This window comes from Haliotis rufescens, unplaced genomic scaffold, assembly GCF_023055435.1.
Source record: "Haliotis rufescens isolate VD_foot unplaced genomic scaffold, xgHalRufe1.0.p SCAF_9, whole genome shotgun sequence".
In the NCBI taxonomy this organism is placed as follows: Eukaryota; Metazoa; Mollusca; class Gastropoda; order Lepetellida; family Haliotidae; genus Haliotis; species Haliotis rufescens.
This window is the reverse complement of record NW_025964383.1, coordinates 12506459-12533494: the sequence shown is the minus strand read 5'-3', so window position 1 is coordinate 12533494 and position 27036 is coordinate 12506459. Positions and strand designations below refer to the sequence as shown.

The 27036-nt window shown below is 43.0% G+C and overlaps 1 protein-coding gene across 1 annotated transcript in view; it reads right to left on the bottom strand.

The window, feature by feature from the left end:
- The window catches only part of LOC124112473 (matrix metalloproteinase-16-like), a 92223-nt gene extending 67571 nt beyond the window's left edge, over positions 1-24652 (bottom strand). The window contains exon 1 of the mRNA XM_048390876.1: positions 23812-24652. Within this exon, the coding sequence (XP_048246833.1) occupies positions 23812-23913 (102 nt within the window). The 5' untranslated portion in view covers positions 23914-24652. The remainder of the gene's footprint in view (positions 1-23811) is intronic.
- Positions 24653-27036: the final 2384 nt, after the last annotated feature.

The window sequence follows — 27036 nt, the reverse complement described above, 5'->3', positions numbered from 1 at the left end:
GATGTCCTTCTTACGAAAGTTACTTCCATTGTTCCCCGTACATTATCAGTGTTATTCAAAGTCCATTAAAAGATCTCCCACCAGAATAACCCAGCCTTTGAACGGGTAGCACAAAAATACACCTTGCAGATTCCAAGGCGATACTAATCGATAAAACGGAAGGATACATCTGTCAGTATCTCTTGACTCGTTGGTTTTCGTTTTGAGGCGAGAGTTGCTGTAATGCACACACTCTATAACCTCCACTCGTGCTTCTCATCTCATTGTCGTGGTTTGCACAACTGTATATACGCGTCTATTGTATGATGAGGTGAGGTGAAGTGAGGTGAGGTGAAATGGGGTTAAACGTCGCGTCCAAGATTATTGCACTTATATAGCGACGTGCATGCACGTGTGTGTGTGTGTGTGGCTGCTTGTACAAGACCGGACTGATGCCGATGTATAGTGCTAGGCCCCTTAATGTCGAGCGCCAGACAGGGTAACAACAAGTACAACGCCGCTTTGAACAGTATTTTTTTTTTTGGGGGGGGGGGGGGGGGGGGGTAAAAGGCGACTATGTGTGTCGTGAGAGGCGACTAACGGGATCGGGTGGTCAGGCTCGCTGACTTGGTTGATGTATGTCATCGATCCCAATTGCGTGGATCGATGCTTATGATGTCAATCACTGGATTGTCTGGTCCAGACTCGATTACTTACAGACCGCCGTCATATAGCTGGAATTTTGCTGAGTGCGGCGTTAAACAACAAACCAACCAACCAACCAACCAGTCTACCCGAGACTTATACCGTTACTTGAATAACAAATGCGAGGATGTATATCAACGTGTCGCTTTAAAACCACGTGTCCTTGAGAGCGCTAATCACATCGGTTAAATCGATAGACAGTCAGTGCGACTGCTGTCGCAATAAGATCGATAGTCAATCAGTTAGACCACTGGCGCCATAGGTGCAGCTCTTACAGAAACACACAACTGTCAGGTGCATGACGGGTAACGACCCAGGATACAAAACTGTTCAGGGACGGTAGACAATCTCGAATCATCAGAAGCTTCCCGTGAAGATCCGGGCCTTCAGCAACTTAACGGCGACTACAGCTCGCTGACATGGTTGATGGGTGTCATCGTATCCAAATTGCGTAGATCATTGCTTATGACGTTAATCACTGGATTGTCTGGTCCAGCCTTGATTATTGACAGACTGACGTCTCAGACGTTTACCACTTTGATGAATCCTACGAGCACGGGTATGGTTCTGACAACCCTAGAAACATAATCGGAGAGACCCGGGATTCTAAATCATAATCGTAGGATTGTGGTGTGCTCAAGGGACGTAACTCTGCACTGCACAGTCAACTCTCGGGCAGGGCCCTGTTCCTCAAAGCGATCTTAGCGCTACGATGATCGTAACCCTATGTTTAAGTATGGGACTTACGATCACCTTAGCGCTAAAATCGCTTTGAAGAACGGGGCCCAGGACAGTATTGCTGGGAACGTCTACACGACGACAAAGTGAAATTAAAGGGGTTCACTGAATAAACTGCCGGGCAAGAGAAAGTATACACTTTAAACTTGGAGATGTACAAACAATTACAAACGTTTTCTAACCATTACTAGGCTCAAAATAGTCGCCGTAACACTGCAAACTTAGGTTTAAAACACAACTTGACACCGTATAAAAATAACCATCGAATTATCATTTTTCAAACATGGGTGTATACTTTCTTTTGCCCGGCAGTGTATGCTGATAATCCTCATGCTACCATTATTTCAACAACATTCCGAATTGGAAGGAGTTGCGTCATTTGTTATGACGTGAGTCTGGGCAGGTAGTTACACGCCTAATGTAATAGCCGTTTATCAGTATCACAATTTCGTGAAGAAAATATACGTTCCAGAGCTGTTTTTGTAAATTTCAGTTCTTTAACATCGTCATTAACATCATTTCGGTTTGTAAGGTGAGAAGCACCAATATCTTGAAATACAGTAATGACGTACCTCGATCTCCGCTCTGCCGCCCAAACGCAGTCAGTTTAGGCAACCCGAGTCTAATAACAACACTGCACCCATAGCCGTGTGTTTACAAACTGAACAAAAGGACATGTGCACTAAAGTGTTGCTGGTAACGCCCTCTGGTGGCCGGACTTCGTGTGAAGGTGTAATTTCCCCACAGCCTCCACGCAGACCGGCCATGTGGGGATTACTGGGTATTGATCATCACTGTCTTATATAAGGCATCACATGCATTGTTGTAGCCTGCAACACTGTATGTAGGTACTGTTTCCATGGTGACTGATTGCAGTGCTACTAATTGATGAGTACTTCTACAGTCGCACGTATTTTGACGGACATTGTTGAAGAACAAGGTGAGATCGCCATGACGATATGACGCACTACACATGTAGATTTAGAACGTTGGATCGTCACGATATGACGCACAACATAGTGGTCGTGTAGGTGTAGAACGTTGGCTCGTCATGGCGATATGACGCACGACATAGTGGTCATGTAGGTGTAGAACGTTTGATCGTCATGGCGATAAGACGCACGACATAGTGGTCATGTAGGTGTAGAACGTTGGCTCGTCATGGCGTTATGACGCACAATGTAGTGGTCATGTAGGTGTAGATCGTTTGATCGTCATGGCGATATGACGCACAATGTAGTGGTCATACTGGTGTAGAACGTTGGATCGTCATGGCGATATGACGCACAACAAAGTGGTCATGTAGGTGTAGAACGTTGGATCGTAATGGCGATATGACGCACAGTGTAGTGGTCATGTAGGTGTAGATCGTTTGATCGTCATGGCGATATGACGCACAATGTAGTGGTCATACTGGTGTAGAACGTTGGATCGTCATGGCGATATGACGCACAGCATAGTGGTCATGTAGGTTTAGAACGTTGGATCGTCATGGCGATATGACGCACAACATAGTGGTCATGTAGGTGTAGAACGTTGGATCGTCATGACGATATGACGCACAACATAGTGGTCATGTAGGTGTAAAACGTTGGATCGTTATGACAATATGACGCACAACATAGTGATCATGTAGGTGTAGAACGTTGGATCGTCATGGCGATATGACGCACAGCATAGTGGTCATGTAGGTTTAGAACGTTGGATCGTCATGGCGATATGACGCACAACATAGTGGTCATGTAGGTGTAGAACGTTGGATCGTCATGACGATATGACGCACAACATAGTGGTCATGTAGGTGTAAAACGTTGGATCGTTATGACAATATGACGCACAACATAGTGGTCATGTAGGTGTAGAACTTTTCGCGGATCGTCATGGCGATATGACGCACAATGTAGTGGTCATGTAGGTGCAGAATATTTAATCGTCATGACGATATGAGGCACAACAAAGTGGTCATGTAGGCGTAGGACGTTGGATCGTCATGACAAAATTCAAAATTCATTGTCAGGGAGGAAACAGTATTCTGTTTGCCGTTATTATGTTGTGATATGATTCTTTGCCTGACAATAGTGACAATATGCGAGAGTGTTACTAAACGAGACTCCGTCACACTCCGCGAGACTCATCAAGTTACATGAGATTATGCCAGGGAGAAATGCTTGCAGTAAATGTTCAAGTGTGGAAAGCGTCAAAACAAGTGTCATCAGGAGGAGTTTGGTTACTTCTACCCAACTTTAGGTTCATTAGCTTTGTATACCTGCAGTTCCGTGAAGAACTAAAAAAAGTCCAACTTGTCATGAAAACAAAATAAAAGATCCCAGATTATCAAAAGGCACCATGCAGTTCACTACTAGACTGATCTGTTCAGCAAGTTCACCTTGAATTATTCAAGAGCTTAGGAGTTCTCTCCGGAAACGACCAAGTCACCTTCGTTTTCGGTATATTAAAGTCGTCATGACCAGAACAAAAAAAATGCATAACAATCCCAAATCAAACAGGCACCAGTTCACCGCTGGACTAATCTTTATAGCAAGTTTCAACAAGAAATATTCAATGGTTTACGAGTTCTGCTCCGGGCACCAAAACCGGACGGAGGCCAGACTGACCAACGAACATGTAGATTGCTATAGCCCCCCCCCCCCCCCCCCCAACCCCCTCCGTTTATTAAAAACCCTCCGTTTATTAAAAATGTGGGTTAAAGCATATAAAAAATCTCAGCGACTGTACCGCATCGCTACCACCACATCAGCCACGAACTACTTCTAACTTGACACAAAGGCTTCAGTCGTCTAATTGCCCCCAGTAAAACATGCTGCAAGGTCAGTGACATAAGCACTTTGACACTTACGACAAACACAAGTCCTGGGGAGGAGAAGGAGGGGGCGGGGGGAGTGGACGGGATGTATATACGAGATGGGGTGAAACTGGATGGGTCGGGGAAGGAAGAAATACATTACAACGATATGGCAATACGTTAGAGAGTCACCGACTGAACACACGAACCACTGGCTGTATGAGCGGAGTATAAGCCCTGTATCCTCCGGCCCACATAATGGGAAGTTCTGTAATATCGTATGGCAAGCCGTTTTCACATTTATTACAGAATTACAGATATCTTCAATTGTTTTAAAGATATCGGTATTTTATTTAAAGATATCAATCATGTTTTTAAGATATCAAAAAATAATTAAAGATATCTTAAATTCATTTCTGATATCCATAATACTATTACTGATATCTTAAAATGTTATGGTGATATCAACAAATTAGTTTGTGATATCTCTAAATGTATTTAAGATATCATTAAACAATTACCATCCTACTGTACATAAACATATTAGAAATAAATTCAAGATATCTTAAATTCAATTTAAGATATCTTGAAATAAGTTATACATATCCACAAATGCTTTACAGATATCTTTAATTCAATTAGATATATCTTTGATTCAATTAGAGATATCTTGAATTCAATTCAAGATATCATTAATTCTGACCGTTACTGATATCAAACATCCAATTAAAGATACCATTAATACTTTTGATGATATCTTTATATCAATTATTGATATCAGTTATCTAATTTAAGTAACATTATTAATGTAACATCTTTAATAATGGCAACAATTGAAGATATCAATAATTAATTACTGATATCTGTATTTAGTTTCAAGATATCAGGAATTGAATTAATGACATCATAACAAAACATGACATTTTGATATCTTTAAATCATATTTTGATATCATAAATCGAATTTAAGATATCAGCAATTCTTTTCAAGATATCTTCAATTCCATTCAAGATATCTTCAATTCATTTCAAGATATCTTTAAAACAATTGAAGATATCTTAAATTTTATTGCAGATATCCACAAATATCTGCATTTAAGATATGTTCAATTCCATTCAAGATATCTTCAATTCATTTCAAGATATCTTTAAAACATTTGAAGATATCTGTAATTCCGTAATAAATGTGAAAACGGCTTGCCATAATATCGTGCAGTGGATGTAGATTGACTAGCGAACTGGGTCAGTCTTGGGTATTACACTGGCCAACTGTACGGCAGAGTTCGCTCTGTGTCGTGCCAGCTCTTTTGGTCATTAGTCTCCGCTCAATTATACCATGTAGCCCCAACATCAAAGGCACACACAACACAGGGGACACACGCATGAAGCGGCATCACACAGGACTGTGTGATGGTTGTCCGCAATATGCATTAGTCTAGCTATATCACGACTGCCTCGATACAATCTAGTCTGGAACAAGAAACAGTTTGTTGTTTAACGCGCACTCAGCAATATCACAGCTATATGACGAGGTCAAGTAAATAATCGAGCCCGGGCGAGACAATCCAGTGATTTGTATCATGAGCATCGATCTGCATACGATGACATGCATCAACCAAGTTGAGACTGACCCCCCAAATCCCGTTAGTCGCCTCTAACGACAAGCTTGGGTTGTTGAAGAGCCATTCTAACCCGGATCTTCCCGGAACTCAGAGACTGAAGTTACACGAGCAATATAGGTGCTGACAGACCAATGGCCACATTCTTGGGGAATCTGGGATTTAAGCGAGTGAGTGAATGTTTAATTACGACGCAGGCAGTTCTTGTTCATCTGTATAATGGCGCCATGTAAACTTTCGAGTCAGGGTCACACAAACCAACGACGGAACTCATGAGAAACTATCCACTCCGTCGGTGTACGATGACACAGAAACACACAATCAGTCAAGTCAGATTCAGATCATGGTATCACGACTCCTATTCATCCCTGATGCATGGTGGCCAAGGAGGACATACAATGCTTGTCGTAAGAAGCGTCTAACAGGATCACTTCGGCAACGGACCCGTGAAGATCAGGGGTAGAATAGGTCTTCAGCAACCCTTGATTGCCGAAAAAGTCGACTATGAGGCAGCTACTGGGACCGGGTGGTCAGGCTCGCTGACAGGGTCGGTTTGCGATGATCGAGATATCACAGGTCCAGATTCCAGACCAGACCATGAAAGGAGTCGATTAGAGTGAGAAGTTGGAAGATGGAAACTTAGGTTGAAGCGCGAATATACTTGTATAAACATTGTTTTTATTATAAATAGTTTTGATGCCAACGTGTTCCTATAGCTAGAAGACCCGTGAAGATCCGGAATAGAACAGGTCTACCGCAACCCATGCTTGCCGTAAAAGGCGACTATGTGTGTCGTGAGAGGCGACTAACGGGATCGGGTGGTCAGACTCGCTAACTTGGTCCATGCATTCCGTTGTATCCCTATTGCGTGGATCGATGTTCATGATGTCAATCACTTGATTGTCTGGTCCAGACTCGATTATTTACAGACCGCCGTCATACAGCTGGAATATTGCTGAGTGCGGCGTTTAACAACAACCAACCAACAAATCAAACCAGGAACACCCCCGGGGCTCATTGTTAATTGATTACTCTTTATGTTAATTACCCAGCCCCGGGATGACTGTTATCTTATATTCACAGAACACATACAATATACGAATTAACAATGCATGGCGTGTTTTTTTTTTTATTGTTCTTCATTTAAATGAATCTACGCCATTTGACTTTAACGTCGTAATAATTGATTTTTGTATTGTGTTAAGAATAATTGATCTTGATGACAGCTCCGTGAAAAACAAATCAGTCTGCACAGACCATTCAGTGACCTTGACCTTCTCTGTGCCGAACAAGCCCCAGCTTTGAAGCCGCGCGCAATGTACACAGTCTATGTTTTTTTTCTCAATCAGCTTGGCAATCACGTTGTCCCCCAGGAACACCATCCATTTGTTTATTGATTTTTATTCGGCTTTCTACGATACCGGTGTAGGATGCGCGTTCATCCTGTTTGTTATTGTATCGACGATGGGCGTTCTAATTCGCCTGGAGTCGGTGTCGGTGCGTGTTTGTGCCCTTGTTACTGATGTAGCGAGTAAATGGGTAAATGGTTTTTTTTGATGTTTTTAATATATACAAGCGTACCCATGAATGGCTTCATGCACGATAGCGTTTAGGGGAGTCGAACCCGATACTTCATTAAGAAGGTTACCCACGAAGCTACCCCCACGCTCTCTAAGATCTGACAAATTTCTTGACGTTAAAATAAACTAGTAATTGCCTCATTACTGTTATGGAAATGTATAATCGCGGCTAACCCTCACACACACACACACACACACACACACACACACACACACACACACACACACACACACACACACACACACACACACACACACACACACACACACACACACACACACGAACACACACACACACACACGAACACACACACACACAGAGACTCTCTCATAATCCAAATTCACTATCGACGTGCACATGACTACCAAACTACCTCTCCCCCCACCCCCAACACACACACACACACACACACACACACACACACACACACACACACACACACACACATACTCTCTCTCTCATCATCCAAACACCTCATCCAAATTCACTATCGACGTGCACATGACTACCAACATACCTCCCCACCCCCACCTCCAACACACACCACACACACACGAACGCACACGCACACGCGCACACACACGCACACACACACACACACACACACACACACCCAAGCTGAACGCCTGGAAGGCTGCTTTTACTCTGAAAGAAATATCTCTAATATTGTTCATCAAATTTAAAAAAGGCGCAGCAATCTGTATCCCTATGGCATAACGCCATGCTGTTAAATTTAGTTATATCTGCCTTTTAGGCAAAGCGGACGTATGTGATCTGTCGTATCGATCGTGGGCAAAACATAACTTAACAGGCCTCGCTTGTTGAAACATCAATTCATGACAAGTCCTCCGATACTGATTCAGAAAGGTGTCGGATTCCAAGTCAGCCTGACTAGCGCTGTAGTCGAGATACGTCGCCAACTGGAATATCTCTTGTGCCTTTATTTTCTTATTACTTGGCTTGAGGATATTAGGTCGAAAAAGAAAAAAACCGATTTAATTTGTAATTTTTTTTTTTTTATGGGAGCTCCGAATGGATATGAACGGAACACAGGTGAAAGAACTTGAGCTGATTCTAGTGTCTTTGTTGCTTCTAGCTTCTGTTGTTATTGAAGCTACGGCTAGGTTGGACAACAAGTAGGCTTGTTTCTGGCGAAGGCCAGTGTCGATGGCATTGCGGGTAGAGTGCTCGCTTGTTCCGATATAATGACTGATTGTTGACCGACTATTTGATATGAATGGGGTTTAACGTCGCGTCCAAGATTATTGAACTTACATAGCGACGTGAATGGACGTGTGTGTGTGTGTGTGTGTGTGTGTGTGTGTGTGTGTGTGTGTGTGTGTGTGTGTGTGTGTGTGTGTGTGTGTGGCTGCTTGTGCTTGTCCGCACTAATGCCGATCTCATAGTGCTACTCACCTGAGATACCATGCCGTGGTCTAGTGGGGAGCGGAAGGTCAAGGGTTCGATGGTAAAAGATGGTACTTGTTGTTGCCCTGCCTGGCGCTCGGCATTACAGGGCTAAAACAAATACTGGTCGGCCCGGAGTCAGTATCTCACTGTGCTAGCATTATAACATCGGCATTAGTCCGGACCCGTACAAGCATCCACACACACACGCGTGCATGCACGTCGCTATATAAGTGCAATAATCTTCGACGCGACGTTAAACCCCATTTCACCTCACCGACCTATCAACCCGTCAATCCAGACGTTCGCCGTAGTAAGTGACCGACACCTTCTAATTCCCCTATGGCGCACAATCTGAACCTGCGCACGATGATTTTCTTGCCTACCTGATTCTGATTCTGTATTTCACCATAGACTACCGACGGTTGGTACAAGAGCATACGTTAAGTACAGGGATAAATATAGTATGCACATCTAGAAGGTTGTGTGCATTAAGATTTAGCTTTCAAAGTGATAAATACAAATAATACATATTTTGATAGACGTTTTAGCTCGTTTAGTTTGGTTGTCGAAAATAGGCTTTTTAATGAAAACACATTTGACCAAGTTAAATATCTTCTCGGAATAAGTGAATGTCTTTTGTTAATGGAATTCATCTGCTATTGGCGGGGAGTTACAGAGTGAACATAGACGCTGTTCTCCAGGTACCTGATTCCAGCTGCCAGCTCGACTGGTAAATTGTGCTTATTTGTGCGAAATCATAAGAGCGGGCCAATCCAGACTTTCGCCGTCGTTAGCTCACCGACACCTTCTAATTACCCTATGGCGCACAATCTGAACCTGCGCCTGTTTACGATGATTCTCTTGCCTACCAATGTCCACCAATGTGATCTGGCGGGCACTGACTGAATTCATTCACGGGTCTAAGTGGGTACTTCAACTGAAGTGACAGTTCCTGATCCTGTGGTTACTTCCCAAGGAGTTCTTCAGGTTTTGACATAAGGTCAAGGTGAAATGATGATCAAGGTCATTCACTGAACATGTTCACTTCCGTCCTCTCCATCAAAACAAGTCAAGATGTAGTGATTCTAATCAGTAAAGTAAAACAGTTTCAGAGTGAGTGAGTGAGTGAGTGAGTATGGTTTTACGCCGCTTTTAGCAATATTCCAGCAATATCACGGCGGGGGACACCACAAATGGGCTTCACACACTGTACCCATGTCGGGAATGGAACCCGGGTCTTCGGCGTGACGAGCGAACGCTTTAACCACTAGGCTACCCGACCGCCCCAAACAGTTTCGGAAGCTGCCCGTGTATGTTGCGCGTTCTGGCGACAGGCTTCTATAGGAACGTTCTGGCTATAGTTTCTTTCTTTTTTTATTTGTTATTTAATGCAGCATTCAACAATATTCCAGCTATATGACGGCGGTCTGTAAATAATCGAGTCTGGACCAGACAATCAAGTGATTGACATCATGAGCATCGATCTACGCAATAGGGATACAATGGCATGCATCGACCAAGGCAGAGAGCCTGACCACCTGATCCCGTTAGTCGCCTCTTACGACAAGCATAGTCGCCTTTTACGGCAAGCATGGGTTGCGGAAGACCTGTTCTATTCCGGATCTTCACGGGTCTTCTAGCTATAGGAACACGTTGGCATCAACACTATTTATAATAAAAACAATGTTTATACCAGTATATTCGCGCTTCAACCTAAGTTTCCATCTTCCAACTTCTCACTCTAATCGACTCCTTTCATAGTCTGGTCTGGAATCTGGACCTGTGATACCTCGATCATCGCAAACCGACCCTGTCAGATATCGATGTTCCACCCAGTGTAAATAATGTGTTTAGATTGTACAAACAACCCCAGCGCATTCCTTTTGCCATAAAATAGAGTCCTAACCATGTTATGAATTGTGTTAATAATATAAACACGTTTTGATAAAAAAATATGTCCAGAAAATCGAGGTTTGGCGTTAGAACATTTCACAGTTTTGGCAACATCATTTATAGATGTCAGCTTCTTTATTATGAGGATCGGAACGTTTCGGAATATATGCTTACTCCTTCATCACCTGAAGGAGGAGGCATTTATTCTGATGAAGGAGTAAGCATCTACTCCGAAACGTGTGTGTTCCTCATAATAAAGAAGCTGACATCCACACATATTCTCTCTCACATATCTGTCACTTCTAAATGCCATTCAAAGACTTAATGTGGTAAAGTACCTGTGTAGACCTATGAAGATCAGAATTAGAATAAGTCTTCAGCAACCCATGCTTGTAACAGGCGACTAACGGGATTTGGCTGACTTGGTTGATGCATGTCATCGTATCCCAATTGCGTCGATCGATGCTCATGATATCAATCAGAGGAATGTCTGGTTCAGACTCGGTTATATACAGACCGCCGTCATCTAGCTGGAATATTGCTGAGTGCAGTGTTAAACAAACTAACAATAGTATCTATGTAACGACGTATGGGTCAAACATCCAGTCCAACCTACACAACAGAACAGCATCAACACAAATGACCTTCAAATGAAAATGTGCCATATCAAATACTAATTTCAATTAATCATGAAACCTGTCTGGGGTACAAGACTCCCAAAGATCCATTTGCACCTAATCCCACAGCCGGGGGTCAACGCACAATGATCGACAGGCAAAGGTTGCGTTATTTAAATCAACAAAGAGTCACAGCGTTCCATATCTGGTAAACTTGCTGAGAGGTGAGTTTGAACAGGATTGACTTAACTGGTATTGAGATGCTCTGGCAGACTTTTGCGATGGTATTACTGCCAAAACTAAATGCAATAAATGATCGATGTTGGGACAATGGCAACATGCCAGGCAGAATATACGGCAAGGAGGGATGGAAGGTTAATAGAGAGACGCCGCCAGCACTGCGAACTCCTGAGGGAGAGTTGGAGAGCAGTGGGCCCGATACTGCAAAGCTCATACATGGATAACGCTGTTCCAGCACCTTTGGCCGTGCTAGAGTGGCGAGGGACCACCTGTGTAGGTATGCGAGATAACGGTGGTCGAGCACCTGCGAGAGTGCCAGAGAGCCGTGGGTGGACATCGCCATTACCAGGGCTAACGTTGGTCTAGAGCCGACGGGACACAATTGCATACATCATTGATAGTGGTGTTCGAGAACCATTGGGAGTGCTGGAGTGGCGATGTACTACAATTGCATATATATATTAATGTTAGTTGAGTGCGTTGGGGTGAGTTGGAGCGTCCAGGGGCTGAAGTGCATATATCATTGATAACGTTATTCGAGCACCTTTGGGAGCGTCGATGTACTACAATTGCATATATATCTTCGAGTACTTTCGGCGAGTCAGATCGTCGATGTTACACAATTGCGTATGCCATAGACAACGCTAGTCGAGAGTCTTGGGGTGACTTCGAAATACTACCATTATGTATAAATAATTGCAATCGACGTCCTGGGGGAGTGCGAGAGGTCCAAGGGGTCACCATAGCGTATGCCACAGACAAAGCTGACCGTGGTGTCAAGGGTCATTATCCGCACCGCGCGCATAAATGTCATGACCACAATCAAAACACAAGTGAAAACACATTGTCTCCAGAACATTGAAAACAATAAGCAACAATGACTAGCCTCTGGACTCCGATCTGATCGACGTGAAGGCTACTGTACAACCCGTCCTGCAGAGTATCGATGTTAGATTTGTGTTAGACATGCAAATCTACTTACCCAGGGTTACACTGGTCCCCGCATACAGACTCGAGTGCTTGTTTATGTAAAACAACACATAACAATAGCCTGTAATTTGTATTGATACAAACACAGAGGGCTTGACTAGGGTCAGATGAAATCGATGTCGCCTGTACCGTTGTACAGTGCACTGAATGCCTACAGGCGTGAGTGAGTGAATACGGTTTTACGCCGCGTTTAGCAATATTCCAGCGATGTCACTGCGGGGGACACAGAAATTGGCTTCACACATTATACCCGTGTCGGGATTCGAATTGGGTCTTCGGTCTGACGAGGGAACGCTGTAAACACAAGGCTACCCGACCTCACCCAGGCGATGAAGAGATCACACAAAACCTCTGTAGTCCGGACCCCTGTAATCCACACACCCCACTATCAGGCCGCTTACTACTGGCAACGTGTATAACTTGTTCATCTGAAAACCCCTTAATCAGGAATATTTAAGCCGCATTAACGGAGATTAGTGAATACAATTTAACCCTTTAACACGAAGTCGACAATACATCGAGCTGGCCATTGTTCGAGATAAGTGAAGCGCCGTTATTATTCAGTAGCACGAAGCATCTTTTGTCGGCACCATCACGTAAAATCATCTTATGAGATACACTGATAAAGTAATTCGAGATAGCAAGGTTTCACTGTAATGCGAATCGTTCAGAATATGTCCTATACAGCGAAACCTTTATAATAAGGACGGTATCACTAACAATGATATCGTCCGGGTTAATGGGTTACCGGATTAACAAATGAAGGATTAACGAATTACGGGTTCATCTTTTTCATAACATACTGAACAAAATAGACAAGGGATCATGAATAATAGTGGGATATTTTTTTTGTATTATAGACTGAGCCCACAATTTCATAAAAATATAAATGACGCTCCCTTTTGTTGGATACGGAATATTTTGTTGGTCACTCCATCAGGACTACAATTTGTATCTGTAAAATGGGGAGGTAGACAATTGTTGTCACATATATTTTCAGGGGCGGTCGGGTAGCCTAGTAGTTAAAGCGTTCGCTCGTCACACCGAGACCCGGATTCGATTCCCCACAAGGGTACAATGTGTGAAGCCCATTTGTGGTGTCCCCCGACGTGATATTGCTGGAATATTGCTAAAAGCGGCGTAAATCCTTACTCACTCACTCACTCATGTATTGTCAGGACATCTAGCATTATCCAGGGTTCAATATTGAGAACAATGAGGCAAAATGATCAATTATTCAATTATGTTTGTATCTGCATCATTGCGGTTGAGAAACTATATTTGTTAACGTTGTTTCTGTCATTAGCATTGAACACGACAACTGGATGAAATATTGCCCTTCCGCCTCACAGAACAATACGGCAACTTGTTTAGCAATCAACTCATATTACCCCGTAAATCTATTTTAATTCAAAAGTTTATTCGCTTTGCGATGTAATGATCGCTTTAAAAAAAACAAGGAAATGACAGAGTTACAGTAAAGCAAATAAAGCAATCAATACTGGAATTACTTTATTAAGTTCTTGTCTCTTATAAAATCAAGTGCTAATGCCGTAAGCGATGATAAGTTCACCAGAGATACGCTAACTCGGACTGAAATAGCTCATGGCCGAATGTTGAAAAACAGAAGCAAAGTATTAACGAATAGACGTTTACGATTTCATTTCTTATTGATTGAGTGTCAGCTAGATCAAAGCGATAGTTGTACGCTATAAATCACTACTAGCACACGAGTGTGTGACTCACCTTAGGGAAAATCACTTTTACAATTCATCCTCGACTATCAAGGGTTTTACATTTCACTGCTACTGATAAATACCCCGAGGCCACCCGCCACTATAGCGTGTTTTCCAAAGTGACGTCACCACCTCCATATCTTGGTTTGCACGGAATTTCTCTCGCTGATGAGTGTAATTGTATAGAAAGAAACACTGTAGCGTCTTCAAAACGGCCCAAAAACGAGGCTATGGAAGCGAATGGGTCCAGGGTACTTAATAAGATAAATGAATTATGCCGCTGATAAACGAGGATGATTCCAAATGGTAATAAAGTCCTTGATGTTCTAAAATGGTCAATTATATAATATAAGAGGTGATCGGACCGGGGAAAACAGTGGACGAGAACGTGAGCTTCGAATCAAGCCTGCGTACGATGCGATATAACGGGATCACACATGTATGTGAAGATAGTGGCGTTGCGTGAGTTGGTGGGTTCGCTGTGTTCAGGGTTGTTGGCTGCCATTGAGGCAGGTCGATTAACCTGGTACTGTGTTGTTTATTCTACCTGAACGATATGCCTTAAGATTTACGTTGAGCAAACGACACATGGCGCTATGGATAGAGCGCTGCAATTAGATGGAAGAGTTGCTTCCCCTAGCCGCACCAGGATCAAACATCCCCCTCCCCCCATCTATGACCTTGGTCTTCCCTAAATTGTTGCACATTCCAGTAGGGTCAGGACCCCACACAAATATCTCCTCGACTCGTCTCGAAAGGAGCTGTTTGTTGACAAAGGTGAGACGGACAATAACATCCTGTCTGGAACATAGCATTGTCTTCACGACTATATTTAATGCACGAATTACTGCCAAGACGTCAAGCGGACTTGATTTGTAAACCAAAACCTGTCGGTAATCGTTTTACAACAGCAAAATGCCGTTAAAATACCTATCCAAAATTCCCGTCAGTCTGTAGTACCGAGGTAATGGCAAAAAGGTTCAGTTTGTATAATCATAAACTGCTTTGTGCAAAGCGTCAGAGCAACACCATTGATGCTGGCGGGGCTCGCGTATACAAAACACAGCACGAACAACAACACTGACTTACATCAGCGGCGACGAACATAGCACAAGTACTGTCAGCGTTCCATGGATGCTTCATCCACCAACATCAGTAACCGAAGCATACCGTTACAATGTTAATTACCGTGCGAACTGATAGGAATATGGTTATGGAGATATTAGAGAGTCTCCGTGCCACCTAGTGCCAGGCGCTTGTAGTGAGTATGGTTTGGTACTGCCCAGCAATATCAAGATGGACCCAAGCAATAGGCTCCACATTTTGTACCCCTGACGGGAACTGAACCAGGGATTTCGGCGTGACGAGTGGACGCTTTACCTGCTAGGCTAGCCCGTCGCAAACACGGCGTTGTGAACGTCAGTGACGGTGTTGTGGATACGTTACAGCGAGAACGTATTTGTGCCATATTTGTATTGAAATATATATTTTGGTTTTCTTCATATGGTCGACGTGACCATGATGCCCGCTGGTCGCTGTTCTCGCCCCCCTGGGACTTTAAAGGGCCACTATGCTCCACCGTCTTTCTCCTGTTTCAAGTCTAGTTGCAGTTGTTGTAATTTGTGTGTATAAATTTGACAGTCACACCCTGTAATAGGGGTAATTAGTGGATGTACATCGTGAAATTTAATTAAGCAGGCAGTTGAAATGGCGTTTAATCAGTCAATCATGCAAGGACTACCAATTTGCCAGAGTCTAGTCCAACTTTAACACTGTACTGACAAATCGTAGACGGTACTAACGAGTGAGCGAGTATGCTTATACGCCGCTTTTAGTGGGGAATCAAACCCAGGCCTTCGGCGTGACGAGCAAACGCTTTAACCACTAGGCTACCCCACCGCCCCTAGACGGTAATAGGAACACACCATCAATATATAATTTGGCCAAAGACAACTATCTAGACTGCAAACAATTGTAGCAATAACACACTCCAAAACATTCCAAAAGTAAAAACCTGTTCTTGAACACAAACAACTGGAATAGATACGAGAATGTCATGTTCTTCTGGAACCGCCATAAAACAAGGGGGTCCCGCTATAACGCTAGTGTTAATTCTACGCTTCCCTAGCGTAGTGATAGACTTGCAAAAGTCACGTAGGCAAAAAGTAGCATTGTCATGATTTCTAGATTATATTAACAATAATAACAAGTTGTCCGCTTATAATTCAGCACGGCCTTGGAGCAAGGCTAGTGTCGTACGTCCATGGTCGTACCTCTCTGGACACCCCGACCCCCTCCCTCCCCTATCCCAAACACCCCATCAACCTTAATTAATCGTTACTCCACCTTTGTACTTACCAACGTCAAGGCACTATTTTAACAACAGTCTAACGGTGATTTGATTTAGTTCGGTGGTAAATCTACCCATTGATTTTCTGACAGAGCCTGGTGTAAACACGATCTACAACTACAATCATGGACCTTGTTGATCGGCCTCCTATGTACATGCACGGCGTGGAGATACGTGTTCCAAGTCTCCGACTGCGACGCTGTACTTTCAAATCTATTATTACATTGCGGGACCACGGAGAGTGAGTGAAGGGGCTCATGGGAGTGAGTGTCTCTTATACTGAAACATCTCACTTACCACGCGCCTCTCAAGAGTAGGTGCACTGCCTTCATCTCTACTTGAAATCTGGCCACAATGTGCACAGTATTCTACATGTAAACCATGACACCTTACGTTCTTTGTACACGGCTCAACACGTAACTTCTTTACGTGAAACTTTTGAGATAATTACCCATATACAGTAAACTACATGTAAACCATGACACCTTACGTTCTTTGTACTCGGCTCAACACGTAACTTTTTTACGTGAAACGTTTGAGATAATTACCCCTATACAATATTCTACATGTAAACCATGACACCTTACGTTCTTTGTAGACATCTCCACACGTAACTTCTTTACGTGAAACTTTGAGATAATTACTTATATACAGTATTCTACATGTAAACCATGACACCTTACGTTCTTTGTAGACATCTCCACACGTAACTTCTTTACGTCAAACTTTTGAGATAATTACCCATATACAGTATTCTACATGTAAACCATGACACCTTACGTTCTTTGTAGACATCTACACGCGTAACTTCTTTACGTCAAACTTTGAGATAATTACTTATATACAGTATTCTACATGTAAACCATGACACCTTACGTTCTTTGTAGACATCTCCACGCGTAACTTCTTTACGTCAAACTTTTGAGATAATTACCCATATACAGTATTCTACATGTAAACCATGACACCTTACGTTCTTTGTAGACATCTCCACACGTAACTTCTTTACGTGAAACTTTTGAGATAATTACTTATATACAGTATTCTACATGTAAACCATGACACCTTACGTTCTTTGTACACGTCTCAACACGTAACTTTACGTGAAACTTTTGAGATAATTACTTATATACAGTAAACTACACGTAAACCATGACACCATACGTTCTTTGTACACGGCTCAACACCTAACTTCTTCACGTGAAACCTTTGAGATAATTACCCACATACAGTAAACTACACGTAAACCATGACACCTTACGTTCTTTGTACACGTCTCAACACGTAACTTCTTTACGTGAAACCTTTGAGATAATTACCCATATACAGTAAACTACACGTAAACCATGACACCTACCGTTCTTTGTACACGGCTCAACACCTAACTTCTTCACGTGAAACCTTTGAGATAATTACCCATATACAGTAAACTACACGTAAACCATGACACCATACGTTCTTTGTACACGTCTCAACATGTAACTTTTCTAGAAGTGTACAGACTCTTCTTAACTTGGTACAGTAACGTCAGCATGTATATTCCGAGCAGAGCGTGTTAATATTTTGATCCGGTGGGAAGGTAAGGAACTCGCTGAAGATACGGTTCTCTTGTCACAATTCAGAACTTTTCTTGTTGAAGGTGCGAAAGTAATCACCCCGCTATGTAATAACTCCCAAACAGCCAATCTAAGCTTATACATAATATATGAATAGCATGTTGAGGAAGAAAAAACTACAAACGTTAGTTTTTACATATTTCACAGTGAAACAAATATGAGACGCGAGTGGAATGCAAACGCCGTTAGACGTCCTACCGTAGATTCTCCAATACCCTACATTGCTATGCAGAATACAGAAACGGTAATTCGATGGTTATGTATTTGATACGGGTATCACAGTTATGGTTTGTGACTACGTTTGCGCCTTTTTTAGTCCAGTAACGTTTTTATAACGGTTTCATAATTTTTGTCGAATGCGATTTCCAAGTGTATACTTTCTTTTGCCCGGCAGTGTACCAGTATACAGTAATACCGCATTTCCTCCATCAAATCTGCTGTTTTAAGTGATCAGCTGTAAACATCGTAGCATGAGCTGATGTCTTCATTGTCGTCACTGATGCAGCAGCATCAGCAGCATCTGTGTTAGACAGCAGACACAGCGACTCCCCGTTATGCGCCGCGATTCGCTATGCAGAGTTGCGTCCCTTTGGCACGCCAGAAACCTATGAGTGTGGGTTCGAATCTCGGTTCGCCCCGATTATGTTTCTGGGTTTGTCAGCACCATACCCGTGCTCGTGGGTTTCACCGGAGTGGTACACGTCTGAGACCTGCATCACTTCGAGCTTTCCTCCCACATTAAGCTGACGCGATATAACTGGAAAAGCGGCGTTAAACCCAGAACACTCACTCACTCACTCCCCGTTATATGGACTCACTGGCTGGCTGGGAGAGTATATCTAAGACTGCTCACATTTGCGACAGATGTCTGTTTGTCTGGTGCGATGAAAGCTGCACCGTTGACCCCATAAACTCTCTACAACATATGCATATCAATCAGAATCTCAGTCACCACCGACAATCCCTCCCCTTCCTCTTACCAACACGTGGGCAGCACACGTTACCGTGCGTTTAACGGCAGTTCCCATTGGTGGACCTTAGGCTCTTCAACAAGCGGTGTGCGGAATTAGCATACAACACAGCCAATACAATACCACTTGTCAGGTTGCCACTCCAAACACTGCATGGAGTGACGAAAATTAGACAACACGGCCTGCGCGTGCGTCTTCTGTACGGAGTAGATGTCGGTTCGGGGTAGATGCGTATAGTCTGCATATGTTTAACATGCATGTGCATATTTGATAAGATATAATCGGCATACAATGTGCATTTGTCAGTTCCCATCGTGTCTGTTGCAGCTGCCAGACACATCAATTATAAACATTAATAGATGCTGGTTTGCCGCTATCTCAAAGTGTTTGACTGTTTGACTCTGTTGGACGGGACAAGTCAGATGGGTTACGATGTACTGCGCTATTGCGAAGAACACAAGGTCCCCGTTTCACAATGCGATCGAAGCGTCACGACAATCGTAATTCTATGCAGCACGACCGAAAGCAATACCGCAGTTATAACAGGGGGCACGAGTGGCCCTAGACTTGCACAGGTCTCTAAGGAAATAAATATTAGTTTATATCATAATTTCTAGATTAGGTGAATAATAAGAACATGTTGTCCATATAAGAGACCGGAGTCCTTGCTGTCCACACATCTAGACTTGCCTTATAGGAGGATATAATTACTACACATTCATGGACTTATCTTTCAGTACAGCCTTGGAGCAAGGCACGGGTGGCCCAGTCGTCTGGGGCGCCGCGATTCGCTGTGCAGAGTTGCGTCCCTTGGACATGCCAGAAACCTATGATTGTGGGTTCGAATCCCGGTTCGCCTAGATTATGTTTCTAGGTTTGGCAGCACCATTCTCGTAATGGTGGGTTTCACCAAAGTGGTAAACGTCTGAGACCTGCATCACTTCGGGCTTTCCTCCCACATTAAGCTGACACGCCGTGATATAACTTGAATACTGTTAAAAGCGGCGTTAAACCCAACTCACTCACTCACTTCGGGCTTTCCTCCCAAATCAAGCTGACACCCCGTGATGTAACATGAATACAGTTGAAAGCGGCTTTGAACCAAACTCAAACCAGATATACGATGTAGTCAAGTCTTGTCTACATAAACTAGAGGTTGCATATGATCTCGGCTTTAAACCCGCCTCTTGCAACCGATATCGTGCCAGGGAATATCCACGGGGAGATAACTCCATGCACCCAACATGCTCCTCCTTGTCCAATGTGGTTAGTCCATTCATGCGCGTCACTAATCAGACGTTATCTTACATCTGTTATACGTATGTAGCAATGCGTTTGTATTCATGTGTGAATGATGTACGCTGACTACAGCACGTCCCGGGACCCAAGGCAACAGGGGAGAGGGAGGGTAGATGTAAGATATATACAAACATACGTTCTGTAAACAAAGCCACGTGCGAGTGGTGCAATCTTGCGGGTATTCACGCGCACACACGGGGGTCTCCGACTGATGCCTGCCAAGGTTCGCAGGAAAAGGATAAGATTTTAATCTGCTAACGAATTCAAATTAACTTCAAGGTGACGTTGACTTTAATGATCTAGCACAGCTGCTTAAGATAAACTTACTTCCACATACGAGTGTGTCTCTTGAAATTAATATAAAGATGGCGTGGTCATGCCAAGCGCGACCTGAGACGTCTTGTGTTAAACATATAGTCTTCCTGACGCGGTGTGTTTTGCGTTCATCGCGAGAGCATCTACATATTTACATCCCATGTTCTTTTGTCTACTTCCTCTGATCCGCTGAGACACGGACATGGTTAGTGGTCAAGCCACGAGGAAAGAACGCGGACGTAGATGACCAGATGAGCACGGACATACGTGGAAGCCAATGCAGTGCGGTCATACAGGTAACACAACTGTAATTACAGGTTACAGTATTCGTGTACAAAACTACAGGTTACATGTCATGTAATACGGCACATGCCAATATACCTGGATACCATACGTACTGACAATACTTTCAATGAAACAACACGCAATCCCAATACTCTAAATGCCACTTCACGCATCCCAATACTCTAAAAACACTTCACGCAATCCTAATACTCTAAATGACACTAAACGCTATCCCAATACTCTAAATGACACTACACGCAATCCCAAAACTCTAAATGACACTAAACGCAATCCCAATACTCTAAATGACACCACACGCAATCCCAATACTCTAGATGACACTACACGCAATCCCAAATACTCTAAATGACACCACACGCAATCCCAATACTCTAAAAGCCACTTCACGCAATCCCAATACTCTAAATGACACTACACACAATCCCAATACACTAAAAAACACTACAGACAATCCCAATACTCTAAAAGCCACTTCACGCAATCCTAATACTCTAAATGACACCACACGCAATCCCAATACTCTTATAATACTACAGGCAATCCCAATACTCTAAAAGCCACTTCACGCAATCCCAATACTCTAAATGACACCACACGCAATCCCAATACTCTTAACGACACTACACGCAATCCCAATACTCTAAAAGCCACTACACGCAATCCAAATACTCTAAAAGACACTACACGCACTCCCAATACTCTAAAAGCCACTTCACGCAATCCAAATACTCTAAAAGACACTACACGCAATCCCAATACTCTAAAAAACCACTACACGCAATCCTAGTACTTTAAATGGTACTACACGCAATCCCAGTACTTCAAATGGTTGTACACGCAATGGCAATACTCTTAAAGATACTACGATTTAATTCCACTTGCAGCGACAATACACATTAATGCTACACACAATAGCCACACACTATAGCACTACAGGCAATGACACTGTGCGTTAATACTAACGCAATGACAATACTCTTTTATATACAACGCGCAATGTCAATACTTCTCCGTGACACTACATGAAATAGCATCTGCTTATATTAAGTCCTACATGCAATGGCACAACACGTTAAAATACACGCAATGGGAATACAATGCGATGTTATAGTACGCGCTGTGACACTACTCTAAGTACCGCTACAGGCAATGAGAATACACTTTAATACTACATGCATGACAATACATTTTAATGATATATGCATGACAATACCCATTAATACTATATGCATATGAAATACTCTTAAATTCTACGCGAAATGACAATACGCTTAATAGTACATGCAATGACAATTCTCTAAATGGCGCTACATGCAATGAAAATACACTTTAATACTATATGCAAAGGAAACACTTTAATTCTACGCGAATTGACAATACAATAGTACACGCAATGACAATACTCATAATGACACCATAGGAAGGGCAATACGCTTCAGTACTATAGTCTATACGCGGAGTGATAATTAATACTCTTTAATTCTACAGGCAATGACAGTTCTCTAAATGGCGCTTCAAGCAATCGCAATACACGGCAATACCATATGCAAGGACAATACACTCTACTAGTACACACAGTAGCAATCAATATGCCTTAATACGACACGAAATGGCTTTACGCGTTAACACTACACGCAATGATATTACGTTTGAATTCTACAAGCATTGGCTATACATATAAATACTACCCTCAGTGCCTATAGGATGCCATCGATCGACAGTGACTATACAGTATGATGCTAATCGTCATACCAATATATTATATACTTCAATAATACGTCATGGTTTGATACGCTGTGATACTGGCACACACGGCAATACGTACAACGATACTGAAAGAGAAATACGCTGTTATAGGTGCAATAAAACTACAATCTATTATGGGCACGATACCTTATGGGTACACAAATGCATACAAATGTGTAAGTCTGCATTAAACTAAAACGTGGAATACCCACTTGAGAAAGCTTGTGTACGTCACCATACACCAGGAATACACACGCCCATACTACACGTGAACACACAGGCATACGTACGATACAGGAATACACACATTTAAACACAAAATAGACACACACATACGCACGACTCAGAAAGATACACACATGCACATACACACATATAAAAAATATACACTTAGCACAAATACACACGTGAATACATTGGACTGGTGTAGATGAGAGTATTTGAATTGGTGGTGATTAGTGAATTGGTGTAATAGCATTGATTGAAATCTATTTCTGTACCTCGTCAATGTTGTGAAATCAAGTTTCTGTGATGCAGGTTGGAGCTTAGCTTTCATGATGAGATCGACACGGTGCTATCAGATGCTGTGTGCAGTATCAACGCCTCTCTACGTCCCGACTGTGTATACGTAGAACCAGACCAGAACGATCCCGTTCCCTACTTAACCCCTCGTTGTTGTATATAATCAAGAAGTTGGCACTCAACAATACATCGGCCAATCTGCAGCATATTCAATACAAGAAACACAGTCATTCTCCCGTCATTCAATATCTCGGAAACTAGGCAATATCGTGTCTTAGCTTCCCGGAGGTTTAAATGGATCGCGGGTTGTGGTTCAACACTGCTAATCAATAATGAGCTCTGAGGATTTGGTTACAATGTATAAGATATTCCTTACCATTCCATCCGAGCTCGAAGCTACGTTGTCTTGTGCTGTATCCAAACCACCAAGACACATCACCAACACCGTCAGTGTCCACGCCGTCCCCTCGGCGTTCATGACGAGCGACTACACCACCCGATGTGGACGTCGTCACCAGCTGCCTCTACCTCCACACCCGGCAGCCAGCACACACACGCACCCTGATGTCGCCGGCAGTAAGGGTAGGTAGGAAAACACCCCTCTCTCACCGGCCTCTCTCGAGTATAGCACCCTGCACTTCGATCCAAGGTTAGCGAGAACTTACAACACCCTTCCTCGAGCCGTTATCCGTCCTGTGAGGGAAAACAGACACGTATAGCACACACGGGAGCTTCACGTCGTAGTCAGCTGGCACCGTTGTTGCTGTGGGGAGAGAGCGGCGGTGTACGAGAGCCCGAATTCAGAATCAACACTCTCTCATCTACCGTCTTGAAACCAACTTCGCCTCTCGACCGCCAGCCACTGTTAAAAGCGAGACCTGCTTGCGCTTGCTAAATAATTCATATACGGGGAATGTAATTTCTGTGTGGCCCAGCACACAAGAAATAAGTAATTGCTGTATAGGGATAGATGGAGCGACTGTTTTCCGCGAGACGAGCTGTGTAGCGCTCTAACTGCCCAGTGCTCGCCGCGCGAAGAGGGAAGAACCCACCGCTGCTCTGTCGTCTGCTCCCGTGGTAGTTCAGCCTTCCTCTTCCTCGTTGTAGGGACTCTCTGAAGCTGTGTCTCTCACTCCAAACTTACGTCCTTCGCCACGCTCAGTCTGCTGTACACTGCCATACTGCTCAAAGACATCACCCGAGCTGAAAACTATATAATAAATAAGTCACCACGAGCAACGATTGACATGTGCCTTTTATGGTAGTGCTATTTTTAGTGGTCGCGGGAAAGCCCCCTTTAAGTAGGTCAAAGCATGTTGTGACGTCATGTCATTTGCATTGTTGTAAGCTGAACCGACAATTTTTGGCGCCTTATTAAGCATGATTCATTTACCTACATTTAATCAACTTTACTGCACGGAGTGACCTCGCGGAAAGCGACTTGTGGTGTGTGAAGCTCGTGTATATAGTCTAGTGGTTGCCATATTACTGCTTACATATAACATTCTGCCTGGTTTTAACACTGCGCATTACCATAATTACATCACATAATTTCGGATAATCATTATCCTTTGTTTACAAATACGGTGTTTCCTTACCTCAGACAGACAGATAGACAGCCAGACAGACATCTATTTATTAACGCTGCACTTGTAACAAAGATTACAATCAATCGCTTTGCGATTTATGGAAGGCACTAAAACAATATAAATATAGTGAGTGAGTGAGTGAGGTTTTACGCCGCTTTTAGCAATATTCCAGCAATATCACGGCGGGGGACACCAGTAATGGGCTTCACACATTGTACCCATGCCGGGAATCGAACCTGGGTCTTCGGCGTGACGAGCGAACGCTATAAATATAGGTATGTACATTATAAAGATGGACCGCTCCACGGACAGAACATAAGACAATCGGTGCAATGAACTCACTATTTTATCCTAAATTTAATTACACCGCCGCCTTGGTCTAGTGGTAGAGCCTCCGCCCATAGAGCGCAAGGTCCGGGGTTCGATTCCCGTCCGTGTCATACCAAAAGACGTTACTTGTTGTTACCATCCTTACCCTCGGCATTAAGGGGATAAATCAAGAACTGGTCGGCTCGGAGTCAGTATATTGTGTCTGAGTGAGATATTCATGTACTGTGGCATGGTATTTCAGTGGGACCGCCATCTTAGCACTATAAATCGGACTAGTACAAGCAGCCACACAAACACACATGCATGCACGTCGCTATATAAGTGCAATAATCCTGAACGCTACGTTAAATCCCATTTCACCAAAATTAAATTAACAGAAATTGAATCGATATTTATGATTGAAACTGGACATTTTTAACTGGCTGATATAAACGAACATGTGGTGGGGGCACGGGTGGCCCAGTCGTCTAAGGCGCCGCGATTCGCTGTGCAGAGTTGCGTCCCTTGGGCACGCCAGAAACCTATGATTGTGAGTTCGAATCCCGGTTCGCCCCGATTATGTTTCTAGGTTTGTTAGCACCATACCCGTGCTCGTGGGTTTCACCGGAGTGGTAAACGTCTAAGACCTGCATTACTTTGGGCTTTCCTCCCACATTAAGCTTACACGCCGTGGTATAACGGGAATACTGTTAAAAGCGGCGTTAAACCAAACTCACTCACTCACTCATTCATGTGGTTGTTTGTATCATCACATATTCTGCCACCCGTGAAGATCCGGGTTAGAATAGGTCTTCAGCAACCCATGCTTAGCGTAAAAGGCGACTAACGGGATCGGGTGGTCAGGCTCGTTGACTTGGTTGATGCATTTCATCGTGTCCCAATTGATTGGATGGATGCTCCAGATGTCATTCACTTGATTGGCTCTCCGAGACTCGAACAAACAAACAAAACATATATCTCGTGGGCTTCTTACTTTTTTAATGCATATCACTTTGTTCGTAGTCATCGTATCATATACAGTAAACTACGTTTATAACGAACACGCCTATAACGAACTGACAGATATACAAACTATTTTTGGTCCCGTCCTTTTTCTGTATATATATTGTATATGTGCTTATAACGAACTACGGTTATAACGAACTAAATTGTGTGGTCCCTTTGAGTTCCTTTTAATCCTAGTTTATTGTATATCATAAAATTACATGGCATTACTTTATATTGCTAATATAACTCATGTTCTATAATATGCTGGCACACACTGTTGGTATGTTATTTTACGCCGCAGTTAACAATATTCCAGCTACACGATGGCGGTCCTGCTTCTGTTTCATGTTAATTGCATTTAATATCGGCACACTGCTTGTTTCGAAAACTTGGATAATATTATAATAATGTATATGGTATGGTATATATACTGAACAAACAATGTTAAGCGTCATTTATATTTTAGAACATATGTTTTTTGTAATAAAGACTGAGCATATAATTTCATACAAATATCTGATGATCCCTAACTTGTTTTGTTTAGTATAGCCTCAAGCACTTGAGTGGGGTACTGTGTGTGTCTTCTTGAAGATGTGTGTGTGTGAGATACCATGCCTCAGTTTTGGTGGGGTGAGGTGAAATTGGGTTTAACGTCGCGTCCAAGATTATTGCACTTATGTAGCGACGTGCATATA